This window comes from Carassius auratus, unplaced genomic scaffold (assembly GCF_003368295.1).
Source record: "Carassius auratus strain Wakin unplaced genomic scaffold, ASM336829v1 scaf_tig00215808, whole genome shotgun sequence".
In the NCBI taxonomy this organism is placed as follows: domain Eukaryota; kingdom Metazoa; phylum Chordata; class Actinopteri; order Cypriniformes; family Cyprinidae; genus Carassius; species Carassius auratus.
This window is the reverse complement of record NW_020528251.1, coordinates 579,686-596,212: the sequence shown is the minus strand read 5'-3', so window position 1 is coordinate 596,212 and position 16,527 is coordinate 579,686. Positions and strand designations below refer to the sequence as shown.

Below are 16,527 nucleotides of genomic sequence, written 5' to 3'. Positions count from 1 at the left end.
AAGAATTCCTCTCAAGACTTTTGAAATCAAATGGGTTCTGTTTGATTGGCTTCTTTTCCTCAGCACTCCTCCTACTACATATGACATTTATTATAATGGATTCATGTGAAGATTGTTTTCTTTTTTTTATGAAGTTCCTTTAAATGAGAAGTTGTTGTTTTTTAGTCTCCGTTATAGATCTCAGTCATAGCTGCTGCAGTGTTGAATGGCTATAGTCAATGGTTAAATATTTGAAGAAAAAAACTATTTCCTAGAGACACCAGTATTATTGGTATCAGTGATACTCGCTTTCAGACATAAAGATGATGCCACTAAACAAATATTTAAAAAATAGACTGTTTTAGTTTTTTCTACATTCATTTGAAGATTGAATGTTAAATTATTGAAAAATAAAAGTATATTGGAAAAACTTTAATGTTAGGTGGGATTAATCAGCACTAATTTTAGAAATGAATGTGTGATAAAAAAATGTTGGTGTGAAAACCACATGAAAACAAGAAGTACATGTCTAAGAACTTGCCACTTGTGTTTTAAGCTAGATTTTTATCATAAATGCTATTATAAGTCATTGACTCTTTTCCTTTCTTGATTTCCAGGTGGCATTGTACAACCCTGACCAGGACGGGAGTGACAGCCCTCGAAGCAGCCTTAACAACAGCCTATCTGACCAGAGTCTGGCCTCTGTTAACCTCAACAGTGTGGGCAGTGTGCACAGCTACACACCGGTAGGAGTCCCAACTATTATGCTCCTTAACCTCTCGTGAACCTGAAGCAGAGCTCTTAATTTGCTGAGTTTTATTGTGCAGTGCTGTTTTATGAGAAGCAGCAAGATTCCAGTGCGTTTGTCAGAATGCCAGAGTATGGAGGCCTGTGCATGGGAGCGTCCTGACACAGAGGTTAAGGGAATGAAAGGCAGAGCTCATACTGCTGGAGCGCTGCTAAAGAGAGACGCTGCCTCTGATGTCCTCCCACTAGAGAAGCTGCTGCTTTGTTTTGGTCCCCTAGAAGCCCCGCATGCTTCTCGCTGCAGGCTCTCAGCATTGATCCGGCACAGACACTGATAGATTCACTTCAGTGGGCCAGACAATTCTCTCTCTCTCTCTCTCTCTCTCTCTCTCTCTCTCGCTCGCTCGCTCGCTCGCTCGCTCGCTCTCTGTCTTTGTCTCTCTATTTCTGCTCCATCCAGCTGATTTGAACGCTGTAGTATGTTGGAACATAACCAAATTAAATGCGCTCATCTTTACAGTGATGCATAGTGTCATCGGACTCCCACTGTTTATAATTCTTGTGTACAATTAGTCTCTGCTGCTAATCTTTTATGTGAGCAGGACTTTCCTTATGCAGTTTTTTTTTTTTATATTAGAGCTAACTATTGTTTCCTGCTCTGATTTTACAGTTGAGTTTTGATATTGCTACAGTAATAGGATGAACAATAATTTGTAGTACAGGATAATATAGGGATCTGCAATATATCTGTATCTTACTTGTTGTCAGCCAATATTGAAGATATATATTTTTTATTATCTTTTTTATTTATCTTCATTTTAAATATTTATATTTATTTTGTATGTGTAATTTTGTTAATTTTTGTTAATTTTCCCTATTTTTACATTTGGATTACATTTTCCATCATCTTACTTTTGTTAAAAGTCAGTCAAATGCAGATTTAATAATCAATTTTTCACTGTTAATTTTTGTCTTTTTACAGCTAATTTTTAAAGGAGCACTATTGTGCACCTTTTTACAATATGTATTAAATCTCGGGTGTCCCCAGAATGTGTCTGTGAAGTTTACGCTCAAACTATCTCACAGATTATTTATTATATCACTTTGAAAATTGTGAGCGGAAGCAGAAATATGCTGAGTTGCTGCTCCCCGCCGCCTTACCCACAATAGGACTGTGCTATTACATCTCATTACCCAGATACTGTGCCAAAAAACATGTTTGGTTTTGATTAACATGTCTATCACACTATGTTTTAAAGTCATATCAGTTTAAACTTCAGGTATAGTGTTTTCTGAGCGCATACATCTCAAGCACAGGCACAGAAAACATCTGTCATGTCATGTGAGTACTAAACAGAATTCTCCATGTCTTATTGCACTTAAATGTTCAAATACACAGAAGTTTATGATTAAAAACACCTGAGTTACAAAAACAGTCAGTTATGTCTGTGAAAGTGAAGAGCTGGGAAACTACTGTGCAAACAAATACAGAATATTTAGCATACTTTGGTCGAACTTTCGCCATAGTGTCAGAACTGGTACATCGTTGTCGATTGTGAAAACACAATGGCAGCGCTATGGGTGGAAATGATTCCTGGGTTGGTAGATGCACCGGAGACCCGATTACAAGACTTAAACACGGAAAAAGTCCGATTTTCATTGTATGTCACCTTTAATGTAAATGTAATTTTATACTGTAACACATACTGTGCATAATACTTTTGTGATGCCTGAATTCATGTGTAATATTTACAATTATTTATTTAAGTTTTTAATGTTTTCTTTTGTTTATTCTGACAAAATAGTATGGAATACTAATATTGGCCATATATTAGTTGTCAGCCATAACATGAAAGTCGGCTTATCAATGTAGACCAAAAGTTAATATTGTGCATCCCTAGCAGAATATGGTTGTCAGTCCAGTGTTAAATATATATACACACACACACACACTATTTTTGTGTAATGTAATTCTGGAACCAGTTAGAAGAGGGAGACCCTCTACAAAGCGCTGGCACTAACAATTATCTGTTTGTGGGAATTGTTTGCAATAGCTTGCATAGTGTTCAGATACATAAATTTCCCCTAACCAGTTCACACCGACAGCTAGAATTAGACTCCTTCAGAGTGGCAGATTACTGTTTCGCCAGCTTCTCCAGTCTGTTTAACACTGTTGTCTTGAGCAAGACATGGCAGAGCCTCTGGCCTTGTGTACACCACAAATATGCTCAGCATTATGGAGGCCTTGGGAGCCATTCAATGAATCATTCATTCTGGGCATGAAAGGCATCTCTTCAGACTCAAAACAGTGAGCAGATCCCGTTTGGAGTGAAACACTTATGTGAGAGTTTAGACACACAAGCGAATTCGTTTTTTGATCTTTCTGTCGATTTCGGTTGTGTTGCTCAGTTACTATCGCAAAAGCTGTTAATTACAAAATAAATAGCCGTTAAAACAACTCTCAGGATCTCTCAGGAGATACGTCTGTTTTGATCATGGCTGTATGGTTATGGTTAAATTCAGCAGTGCTCGTAAAATGGTCAAGATTTGGAGTTTTGTGCACTTGATTTGGCTCCTTCATATTGTGCTGCAGTGTGTCTGGCAGTTCATTTCCTGTGCCATGATGCTGAGTGCTGTAGTCAGTGCTGTCATGTTCTATCGGAGCTCCAATCTGCCGGTCACTGGGCCTGGCTGAGCAGCCCTGCTGTTGAGAGAGGCAAGGCTGAATTCTGTCGTTGTTGCTAATCTTGTGTTCATCACCTCGCACAACAGTCATTCTCCTCTCCTCCCCCTTCAGGTGACAAGTCATCCAGAATCGGTGTCCCAGTCCATGAGCTTGCAGCAGGCACCTCAGGCCCAGTACAGCATACCGGAACGCGACAAGCAGCTGCTCTTCTCCGACTTTGAAGATCTCAGTGCCTCCTTCCGCAGCCTTTACAAGACCGTGTTTGAGCAGTCCTACAGCCATCAGGGTGAGTTTCCCATCAAACTGCTTGAAAAACTACACAGGCCAAGTCTAGATGTGGAGTATCAACAAATCAGCCAAAATAAAAAAAAAAAAAACACTTTTGGAACTGTTCAGTTTTGCAGAATTCGGAGCGTGCAGATTGTGTATTGTCCTGCTGTGTGAGTGTTATTGTCAGGAATTCAGTGCCATATATTGCAAAATAAACATTTTGTAAAATTTATAATAATTCATAATATTTATTAAATATTATATATAGATATTATACTTTTTCATATTTATAGACAGAATAGTGTTATTTCTGAGTAGAATCATATATTTTGTGCGTAATTTATGTAATTTTATTTATCAAAACGAACTTAATGGAACAAAGCTTTAATTCATATTGTAGTACTATATTCTTAACTTTTATTTTATTTAAAAAAATATATATTTTTGTATATATTAAAATAATTTTAATAATTTATGTCGAATAATTTATAAATGTTATGTTGGGTATAATTTGCAATTAAATATATCAAATAAATTAAATATTAAAATATAATTATTATCAAATGCCGGTAACCAATTTGTAGCTGAAAGAATTATGAAATACTTTAATAAAAAAATAAAAATATATAAAAAGGAAAAGACAAGCTTATTGTGATGCATGTTATTTATCTAACACAGCATTTTGAAATCAGTTAACTTCCTGTTTATGGGTTCTTTGAGGATTTATTAGGAAAAGTTGAAAAGTTAACACGATGTACCTTTTTTCTCCCCCAAAACGTCATGTTTTTTTTTAAGGTCATGTTTGCAGCCATGTTTTTATGAATTGCAAGGAAGATGCTGGCTCAGTGTACTTGAATGTATTTTTTCATTGAAAGATTTTTCCATCTCAAATGGCAGCCCATCAAATAGAAATGAGAATGGTGCAGTGTTAGATTTAGTTCACTGCGAGCTAGCCTGTCTTAAAAGTTAATTCCTATTGTTTATAATCTGATTGACTGATGTACAAAAAGCTCTTGACAAGCGGGTTACACGCAACACCATACGAGCCCCCGCATCTAACCTACTTTGCTCAAATCAGATGCTTTTCATGTTGATGTTTCTAAAGTGAACTTCTTTAATCTATCATCTATGTTTCATTAGCTGAAAGTTGTTACCTTTTTATGTGCATAAAAGTGAAATCTTTTAGTCAGACAAGCTTGGGCAATTAAAATGAGCAAATAAAGCTGGCGAGAGGATTTCACACCCCACTGCTGGAGACACTGAGCTAATTCACTGGCTTTGATAATAGGTAATGAACTCGCATTATTATTCAGGGGGGCTGCTAGCTAATTGCTTTCTGTGCTCTCCCATGGTTGGACAATAGGCTTTCTCTGCTGATAAGAGATGCACCCCTGTCACCCCGCCGATGAGTGTTCTCTGGCGATTGCAGCGATGTAGGGCCTGCAGTCTGCTCTAAAAGCTCTCCACCAAAATAGGTTTACAGTGCCAGCGCCATGATGGACAGGGCCTCTTAAGACCGCGAGCCATACGCTTCGCTGATTGCTATTGAGTGTGCAGATGTTGGAAGCTTGTCAGGCATTTTTAGAAACTAGTTCAAAACAATTGTTGCACGAATGAAAAGTTGTAGAGAGAGAAATTCTGGTTTGATTTAAAAGAGCAAATGACGACTTTGTGCTGAGTCACCGCCTCGGCACCTCAGTGCTTTTTAAAAAAGACAGATGCAAATGTTTTCTAAATGCAAATATTACAGCATTTAGTAATCTTGATTGATGTATAATGTTATTTTTCTAATAAAAAAATGATATTATCTAATATTAATCAAAATAAAAAAAATAAAAATAAATGCATAATTTTGTTAACTTGTATTTTGCTTGTGCATGTTAACACATGCAACTTTAAACGTCTTAAACATCTGTTTTATGTAGAAATTAACATTTAAATTTGCATACTGTGCCTAAATAATGGTAACATGCTTGTTTAAACTTTTAAGAATGTTTAAAAACATATTTTTGCAACAAAAAAGCAAATGTAAAAATTAACATTAAAATTAATAAAAATAACCATTGTATTACTGATGCTGTAAAATTGTGCTTTGTTACTTCCATGTTAACTATCGTATTACATATGCGATCTTAATATAAGTTATTAAAGCCTTTGTTGGTGACTATGATTTGAGTATTAATTAATAGGTTACATTGACATGATGGAAGTGCTTCTGATGAGATGCAGGCAGCCTATTTGAAATGATGCTATCTGTTTGATCCTTACAGGTCTGATGGGAATGCCCTCGGAGTCGTCCCAGCAGACCCACACCTCCTGCTCTTACCAACACTCCCCCAGCAACACCATCAGCACCCACCCTCACAACAACCAGAACAGCATCACTAACTCTCACCCCAACAACATCCCCAACAATGGTAGCCAGGTGCCTCTCTCCCACCCCCCTCACTCGGCCCACAACTCGCCCCATGGACAGCACCTTTCCCAGCATGGCCCTCTCGCCCAGCACAGCCAGCATCCTCACACGGCACACAGCCAACATCCCCAGCACAGCCAGCACGGGCAGCATCCCTCCCAGCACCAGGCCCACGGCCAACACACACCGCAGCAACAGCAGCAGCAGCAGCACCAGAATCTCTCCCACCAGCCTCATCCTGGCCAGCAACAGATGCAGTGCAACACTGGTAAGAGTCTGTGTGTCTGTGATGGTTCTCGCTATCTGATCATCTCTCTTCTTTTCCTCTTGCTTACTGTCTCAAACCCTCAGCATACTTCCTTCCACGCTGGTATTGCCATGACAGGCCGATTTCTTCAGGCCTCTTTTAACAGTCATTTATTTTAGATTAAGAAATTTATGGCAACTTTGGAGCAGTCAGCTGTAAATCACAGGGTGATTTATGCTGCTTGCTCTAATGAGAACAAAGCAAATGCAGCACACTTCAGAGAGCAGGCCTGTAGCAGAGGGTTATGGCTCCCCCTGCTGTCTCAAACAGGAAGTGAGCAGCAGCTTCCACACATCCAGGGGTGCGTTTCCCGATTAACCACCATAGTACGATGCATTGTTGTTGAAAAGAACTAGGTAGTTATCATGTTTCCTGAACACGGTTGCATATCCGTTGTTTGTACCACAGTAGTTCAACAACATAGGGCCGATGTTTATGATGTCACACGCATGTGGTGGAGGAAAAACTTCTGCTATTTAACCGATTAGACATCTCTAAGATGCTGCTGTATTGAATATGGCACCTGATGACTAATTTACTATGTTCCTTTTCATTTTGCTTTATTTGATGTTTGATTCATCGCTGGTTCCCTCTTATGTCATACTCTGGGGTTCCCTTAGTGGGTAACGACGGAAGTGCGAATATAGTTGGCTAACGATACTTTTGGGAGACGCACCCCTGATAAGTTCTGCTGTGGCCTTCACTACCTTTCTGTTTTCTGTACAGGTCTTCCAAGTGACTGGTACCCAAACCTGGATGCGCTAAAAGAAAGCTGCCGCATCGCCAGCAGCTACAACTGGGCTGATGTTGATCTGTCACCCTTCCAAGGTATAATCCGAATACCTATCTATATACTAAATTCACTGTCATTTTTTTCAAGAGATTAACTACTAAATGAAAAAGGGTTTGCTTTTAGTATTTTAAACAGTTAATTTTGTACAACTTCCACTTGATGTGATGTATAATGATACATTGTTAGTTGTATTTGATAATAGTAAATTAGTTATTAAATGTTTTTTATTATTTATTCTATAATTATATATTCTGTTTTTTTTTTTTTCTTAATTATTTCATTCATTTAAAATTATTTTATTTCAATATAAATTAAAAATGCTTATATTTTATACAGGTGCTGGTCATGTACTGTAATTAGAATATCATCAAAAAGCTGATTTATTTCACTAATTCCATTCAAAAAGTGAAACTTGAATATATTATGTTCATTCATTACACAGAGACTGATATATTTCAAATGCGTACTTCTTTTAATTGTAATGTTTATAACCGACAACTTAAATTAGATAGAAATTTAATAGTAATTAGAAACGTTTCACTTTTGAAAGGAATTAGTGAAATCAACTTTTTGATGATATTCTAATTATATGACCAGCACCTGTATTTATATCATTATATAATATTTTAATTTTATATTTTTTTTGTGGGCAAAATTTTTAGTAGTTAAACTGAAAAATTAAAGTACTATCTTTTTAAAGTAGCTTTTTGAATAAAGAACATTGCGTTTCATTATTTAAAAACTGTAAAAACACATTTCACTTGAAAATGCTGCTTATTAACTTTAACACAGGACCTGTTAAGCTATTTCTGTGCTTTGTTTTGTATAATAATAGTCTTTTTAAAATGGTAGCCTGCAAGGATTTTCATTTTAGTTTTGAGAAATCAACTGCACAGAGTGATTAAATAATCTTTGACCATTTTTCTGAAGGTCTGAAAGAGAGCATGAGGCAGGCGGAGCTGAATAACTGGTCTCTCGAACCCACTCAGATAGCAGACCTCTGCTCCTCCATCAATCAGTTCTTTGCTCGCACTGGAATCCAGCCACAAGGGGCAGTGCAGCCTCCAGTGTGCCATGGCTCCATGCATCCAAACAAGCCCAGCCCACACATCAACACAGGTGAGTGGCTTTATTCATCACTAAAATCCGCAGTGTCACATATTAAGACTTAACACAATAATAGCTTAGTAACATCAGTGTGTTTTACAGGAAACATGTACATGGACTCGAGACAGAGCTTAAGCTCTATGATGGGTCCGCCGGGATATCCTCATATGCCGCCCATGAGCAGCCCTGGCCCCACTATGACAGGTCCTTGTTTTTTTCAACTCTTATAACAAGAATAAAATTACCTCTATTTTGAGCATTATGTTGAACAGGATCCGGTTTTTAAAACTAAAATTCATTAGCGGTTTGTGTTTCATATTTCCACAAGATCGAATAGAATTTTCAGCACGTCGAAACATCTGTATGTTTTGACAGTTCCTCTCTGCTCTGCCCTCAGGCCATCACGCTCAGATGAACCAGCAGCATATGATGCCTGCTGGAAACTTCCAGATACGCCGCATGCCCGCCGACGACATCCAGGACGACTTTGACTGGGACTCCATCGTGTAACCCAGTCCCTGAGAGCAAAGAGTGCTGCAGACAAACGAGAGAGGAGCGTAAGGAGGCAGAGTGTTTGTGTTACAGTGCAAGAGGGCTGGACCTGAGGTGTCTGCATGCCCGTGACAGAAGGCAGATTGGAATGGGACACTTGAAAAATAGTGCAGGTGTTGTTCATTATGACCTGAAAGAGACTCCTGTGTTCCTGGTGTTTTTATGAAAAAAAAAAAAAATGAAAAAAAAAGAATTTCCTTTGAAGACAATCACATTTACGAGGACATGTTTAAGTGATCGCTTTTATACTTGTCCAAGGGGCAAGTGGTTCATGTTTATATCAAAATGTTTCCCAACCCACAGCCTCTCTACAAACTCGCCAAGCTCGCCCCTGCTCTTCAACTGTTGTTCAGTGATTTTTCGAGTGATTATGTCCAGCTTGTTCTCCCCTCTCATGGTGACTAACTCAGGCCTTGACCGCCCATCAGACAAGATTGGCTTCCTCATCTGTGTTGTGAAACTTCCTCTGAGATCCCGGGCACTTTTCAGAAGAGGGCCAATGGTGCAGGTAATGTGACAGTCGAAAGCACCTGCCATTCTTCTCTCTGGTCGTCCAGGCACAAGTAGCCCTTTTTTTGCTCCTCTGACCCTTCACACTGTAAAATGCTGAAGTCGCCATGCATCTAAATCCGATTCCAGCAGATTTTACTGATCGTTAAGGCTTATAACGAAACGTGTAAACCACATTACCTGCAGTATTTGTACTAGTGTATCTTGTGTGTCATGTTTTTGTCACTAATAGTTTTAGGCAAGTCTGAACGTGTGCGGCAGAAAATATCTATCCAGACCTCACAGTTCCTCATCGCTTTAAGTTTGCATGCACAATCCTCATTCTGTTGACCATCATTGTCTCCGGTTCGGACAGTTCATTTAAAGTCCTCAGGACCTGCCACTGAAAATATCCTGCGTTGTTTAGGAGTGATCACCTCCCTGACTGGAAGTTTGTGGGATACTGGAGAGCCCTGTTCACGTTGCGAAATAAGCCTGCTGTGAGGCTCTTTACAGCAGCGTGATGGAGGAGATGAAAATCAGGTCAAGGCACATTTGCTTAATGGTCCGCAATAAAAAAGCCCTCTTTATTTTAACGCTAGGACCAACCGATATGAAATCGCTTGCTCTTTGCTGCACTGACAAGGACTTTTAGCAGAGAGTTTACCTTCACTTTAGCTGTTGCTTTTGAATGCTGGGTAGTGTAATAGTGAGAGAAAGGAGATGACTAAAATGTTTAGATACACTAATAATAGCCTTATTTCGGAGGATTGTTAACTGCTACTAAGAAGTGGTGCAAAGTTTAAAATCACACACATTCAAACTGTCCTTAAATAAAAGAAACAGAACTAGACAGTAACTGCATCCTGCTCTATCAAGCGTAGCACCCTAAAGCAACTGTCGCTGTAATGACCATCCTACAGTCTATATTTTGAGAAGCTTAGTTGAAAGTGTCTTCTATGTTAAGAAACCACAGTGTTTTATTATATCAGCGATTTTATGTAATGTGTTTGTGCAATATAATTAATTTAGGGCTATCAGTGATTACAATCATCTCTTTTGAAGAGCACAAAACTAATGCACAAGATCTGGACTAAAATAGCGGAACCCAAATTAGAAATAGGTCCTTGTTTTTGACCTTTAGCAGGGTATTTCTCGGTGAGAAGCAGCACTTCTGTTAGACCAAATTCTAGAGTGCAGTGCTGATTTAGAAAAGCCATAAAATGCGGTTGAAAAGGGGAGGAGTGGATCTGACACCTTGGTCTCATTGGTTTTTTGTAGTTTTCAAGTCATTTTTATGGGTTTTGTTTTATTATTCATCAAAGTGTACGTGCTAATAGACTTGGAAAAGTAAAATGATCTTATGACAATCTTTGTTTTTGTGTTTTGGTATTTCAGTATTATAAACTCTCAAACAACGTATTTACATTAGACGTTGACATGTTGGACTTTCATCCCTAAGGCCATTAAAGGGATGCTTCATCCCAAAATGAACATTTTGTCATTAATCACTTACCCCCATGTCGTTCCAAAACCATAAAAACTTTGTTCGTCTTCAGAACACAATTTAAGATCTTTTGGATGAAAACCGGGAGGCTCGTGACTGTCCCATGACTGCCAAGTAAGTTACACTGTCAAGGTCCAGAAAAGTATGAAAAGCATCATCAGAATAGTTCATCTGCCATCAGTGATTCAGTCTATGAGACCGTAACGAGCCTCCCGGTTTTCATCCAAAATATCTTAAATTGTGTTCTAAAGATGAAGTTATTAATGACACAATTTTAATTTTGGGGTGGACTATCCCTTTAATATCATAAACCAAACCTTTAACAGTTTATCACATGTCCTTCATGAAAACACACATTTAAACCTCAAACTTCAGAAAGGAAAAAGAAGTGGCTTACATAAAGAATATTTTTAGGACCATTAAGATTTGGAATTCTGACATTTATAATGAAGAGTACATCTCCCATCCAAAATTCTCCTTACTGTAATCTGTTTGGACATTTTCTTTTTGTAATTCCCATTGTTCTCATTAATCATATTCTCATTACTGTAATACAGTATTTTTTATTATTTCATAAAAAAATCTGAATAATTTGATCTTTAAGGCAGTATAATACAAATATATTTTCATTACTAGGAATTACATTTCTACAGTCTCTAATGTAAAATAAAACAACAGTATACTTTAATTAAAAAAAATCTTAATGGTCTTAAAAAAGGAGTTTCTTCGAGCAAAATGATCTTATACTTCCTTTTTGTTTGGGGTTAAATGTCACCAGTTTTGAGAGATTCACGATTCCAAATGGTTAAGAAAACCAGTCAACCATCTTTCTTCATGTTCATCTTCATCATTACATAAGCAATTGTCAGATTCTCTGATGCTGATGGGGTTTAAATTGGCAAAACCATATTACTAATGCCTTACAAACATAACCCAGAAATCCAACTCAGTTGGTCTTGAGGCTGATTTTGTGAGTCTGCTCACAACAGTGACAGAACTGTTATCCACTGTACCCCACACAGAGCGTTTAGCGTCTGTGTTTTTTGTTAGACTGAGATGCTGTGCACATTGTTCTTAAGCTAAGCTTCATTGCCCAAATCTGCTTTGGCTCCCTGCATCCTTTTCTTCCTTTTTTCTTTCCATCTCATGTTTTTTTTATGGATAATAGTGAAGTGTTCACAAGCCTTGTTCACCTAGCCTCCGTGTTTGTTATACGAAAAGCTTTGAGAGCTTTTATCTGGTCATTTGTGCACTTTGAAAAGAATTCAGAAGCACAAACGCTCATGTCGTTCATTAACTCAAGCAGGATCTCACCTTGTTTGCTCACTACCGAGTGAACGTCTGGCATCGATCCACCCTCAGTGTGAACTTTATTACCATACTGTGGCGTTCACCCTCGGTCGTGGTTTGTCTGGATGTCGATCACAGAAGGAGCGTCTGTTCTCAGATGGAAATATTTTGTATGTATTGCCAATCTGTTTGTGGTCGTAATGTCTTTGAATCTCTTGTTGGCCAAAGTGAGAAGTTTAATTTTTCAACATTTAAGGCAGCAGGTGATTTGGCGTCCTTCCCAGGAGAAGGATAATATAAGACTGAACAGAAAGCGTCAAGGGAGCGCAAGAGAATATGAGCTGGACAGGTGACGAGTTCTCTCTCTCTTTTCCTCAAAAAAGAAAAAGAAAAAACATTGCTCCTCTGATTTTGTGTTTGTGTTGTGTGAAAGTTTTAACTGTTTAAAGACAACTCTGTTTTGGTAAAACAAAAGAAAAAAAAACTAGAAAATGAGTGGGGATGCATCTGCCAGAGAGATTACTGTAATCAAGGAAGATTTGAGAAGCCTTGTTACATTTACGGGAGAAAACTGCCAACAAGTTCTGGTATTTGGAGCCGATTTTATTCATTGTTGGTGTGTTGTTGTGCTTATTGTAAATATATGTCTTTTTGATTATCCTTTTTTCCTCTGGGGGGGGTGAGGGATCAAGGCAAGGGCTTGGCGAAAGAAAAGAGGGAGATGAATACAGAGTATTTTGTTATTGTCCAATCCAAGGGTGACACAGTATGTATATATCTATATTGTATATATGTGATGGAAATGCGTTGGCTTTTTGTGTGACACTACCTTTTACCTGTACTATTGTTCAACATTCAGTGTTCCAGTGTTTATATTCTATTTTAATCTTTGTTTTCTGTTTGATTTTGTCCTGGTCATTACTTGTATTTGTTGTTTCTTTTATTTTCCCCTTTTCGTCCATTTTGTTATTGCACGGTTTATTACTTTTGCTGTCCAATAAGATGACACGGCTTCTCTTTGTATTGGTTTTAGTGCTGTAAAATAACTCTGAAGTGTCATTAGGATTGTCAATACCACCCCTTCCCCTGATATGCATGAATGGCACTTAAAGAAATAAAATGTTAACTTCACTGTGGAATCTTTGCTGCTTTGTGATGCTTATTTCATTTCCATATTTTTGCAAAAACAGAAGAACTTGCACAGAACACTCAAACTTCTTAAATTTATTTTTTATGGATGAAATTAATATTATCATTTAAATTGTATTTGTTCCTGACTATATATACATTACATTTTTAAATAACATCAACTGTATTTGTGCTGTTTATCTTGTTGCTTGGCTGATTGCTTTGCAGTTTTTTTTTTTTTTTCTCAGCAAAGAACTTATAATATACAGGTACAATTATAAAATTGAATTTCAATTCAAATCAACATTTATTGCCTACATATGTATTTAATGAGCAGCTGATAAGGCGTTCATTGTCCACATATGCTATGTCATTATTCATTAAATCAACTGACCCTTAAAAAACCTTAAACTTAAAATCTGATTCATTTTTCATCCAAGCGTTCTGTACATGCTGTAGTCTCATTTGGTGCATGTATAGCTGAGCCTCCGCTGTCTGTCACAGTGGGTTAGAACAATAAGCTTGTTAACTAGCCTGTTTTTGCTCAGCGGATCTAGGTTAGCTGTCTTGCTTTTTTTTTTTTTTTTTTTTTAGTAAAAACCTGTTTGGATTTTCTTAGCGCTGAGAAGCTCTCTCAAGAAGCTGTAGTGTCTGAAGCCCCCTACAAGTTTGCATTTCCTCACACTTATGTATTGGATGCACTCACCATGGTGCTTTGAAATCGCTTAAATCTTTGTAGTCCCAGTTTCCTCCTGAAGAGCACACACAGTCCCTTGGTATTTTTCCGACCTATTTTGAATGTGACGAACTGGTGCTGTCTCTGACTTGGCGGTCTATTTCTACATCGATAGGTGTTTTGTTTTTTTTTGTCTGCAAAATTTTGCTAATGTGTTATGATACAATTTATACTTCTGTAAACAACACATATAATTTAATATCTCTAACATGTCTTCCATTTTGCAAATCCTTTTAGATGTAACTCAAGCTACTGTGTGTATTCCAGTCTGTCCCTGCTTTAACAGATGAACATGGTGTTATAAAAAAGGAAAATAACTTGCTCTTACTAAAGCAGCAGAAAGTAAGAAGAAACCGTGCTTAATTTCTGCACCTTCTGAAACAAAAGATGCTCCAGGTGATTCTGAGAAACCTGCGGATGATCTAGATGACCACTGCATGCAGTCTAATATCTTCAGTGTGAAGCCTCAACGCTGCCATTGTTTAGAGTCCTTGTGCTTTTCAGGAGGGGTTAGCGGAGGTCTGCTTCTGGACGCTGCATTCTTCTCTCTGTGATTCTGATCACTGTGGGCTCTGCAGGCAGAGACAGATCAAGAAGAATGTGCTGAATCTGATGAATATTGGTGTAGGATTAATGCATCGCAATCTACATCTGACCATACACAAGATTCATTCAAGATTTTTATTCGTCACAAACAAAATTATATGTACCATATATAACCAGCAGTGAAATCCCTTGTTGTGAACAAAGTGGTCAAATGAAGCACTGTGAATAGTTCACCAATAATAAAAATTTTTAAAATTGCTGACAATTTCAACTCAGAGGATTAGCATTAAATGGATCCTCTTCAGTGAATGGGTGCCGTCAGAACAGCTGATAGAATCATCACAATAATCCACACAACTCCAGTCCATCCAGTAACATCTTCTAGAGTGAAAAGCTGTAAATTTGTTATAAATTCATCAAGGTGTTTTTAACATCAAATCATTGTTTTCAGTTAAAATATGTCTCATCTAGTATTGCTTTCTCTAGTGAAAAGGTTGTCTTGTCTGAATCAGGAGAAAACTATGCACAGGTCAAGCACCATTTATAAATGAAACGGCTAAAACAAATGTTGGTGGATTTTGAGAGGACAACGGGATGGACTGTTTCACTAGAAGAAACATTATGATGGATTAAAGAATCATATTCTGGCCAGAAGCAATGGTTTAAAGTCTTGATGATTTCTTTGTTTCTTACAGACATGCAGCTTTTTAGTTCACAAGACATTAATTCATATACTACAGTTGTGTGGATTATTGTGATGATTTTATTAGCTGTTTGGACTCTCAATCTGACGGCACCCATTCACTGCAGAAGAAACAATTAGTGAGCAAGTGAAGTATTGCTAAATTTCTTCACAACTGTTCCGATGAAGAAACCAACTCATCTATGACCTGAAGGTAAGTTTAGGAAATTTTCACTATAACCATTACCATAATAGTGTCAGACCAAATTAATTGTCACCTTTAATTCTGTTTATGTCTCTCTTTCATGTAGTAGTGTAAAAAAAAATTAGTAAATCACAAATTCCCAGAGTATGCAAATAAAAGCAGACAGCTCATAGACATGTTACTGGTGTAGCTATGGGTGTCTCTGAGGACATGCTTAGTATATACAAGTGTGTTTAGCACATGTTGTGGAGGATGTTCACAATGGATGGTTGTTGGGGCAAGCAGAGAAATTCTGTCCATATGTGGAACATGTCTCACTCTCCACATCATAACACATGAGACTTATCTGAGGAAACGCTGGTCCTGGATTCATTTGGGATATGGATTATTGTAAGCATGTGGACCAGACAGAGAAGGGGTTTGCTGGTGGTGTTAACCGCTCTCTCTGAGAATGGAGGGAGGGCCCTATGCATATTTATCGGTCAGGTGTTTGAATTATCTTAAAATATTTAAATTCTGTTCCTATTAAATACACATTTAAATCAAGCAGATAATTTCCTCTGTCCCAATACATCTTTAGATCTGAATGTAAGAGCCGCTTTATATCTGCAGTGCCCCCTAGTGGCCGGAATTACTACAAGCCTTTTAGACCAATTTTTAGGGATTAGTCCAGTTAAGGAAACGGTGCATTTTGAGGACACAATTAAATGTATGGACTTCAAATTAGTTCTTTACCTACTTTTATAAGTCATGTTACACTTGTATATCTGATCCCTTTTTTTGGTATTATCCACTTCAAATGTTACATGTCATGTTGCATTATTTTATATCACCCTTTTTCTTATATTTAATATATGTCTTGATGAATGTCCTAAAACAGTATATTTAAAACCATATTAAGTTTATGATCTATCTGATCATCTAAAGAAATTGCTAGCTATATCAGGTTCATCTTTGTTGTCATTTCTCTTCAATAAGACCATATATTATATTAACTACATTTTGCCTATAATTTGAAGACTTATAAACTTACAAAAGTTTTCAAAAATCTGAAATATTTAAATAAGGCCAACTATCTTGATGAAGT

General features: G+C 37.5%; 1 protein-coding gene across 1 annotated transcript in view; it reads left to right on the top strand.

Moving 5' to 3' along the window:
• Positions 1-8,962, top strand: part of LOC113095894 (forkhead box protein J3-like) — a 93,827-nt gene extending 84,865 nt beyond the window's left edge. Inside the window, exons 6-12 of the mRNA XM_026261214.1 lie at positions 597-725; positions 3,524-3,698; positions 5,953-6,366; positions 7,132-7,233; positions 8,129-8,317; positions 8,408-8,509; positions 8,703-8,962. Coding sequence (XP_026116999.1) covers positions 597-725; positions 3,524-3,698; positions 5,953-6,366; positions 7,132-7,233; positions 8,129-8,317; positions 8,408-8,509; positions 8,703-8,815 — 1,224 coding nt within the window. The 3' untranslated portion in view covers positions 8,816-8,962. The remainder of the gene's footprint in view (positions 1-596; positions 726-3,523; positions 3,699-5,952; positions 6,367-7,131; positions 7,234-8,128; positions 8,318-8,407; positions 8,510-8,702) is intronic.
• The last annotated feature ends 7,565 nt before the right edge of the window (positions 8,963-16,527 follow it).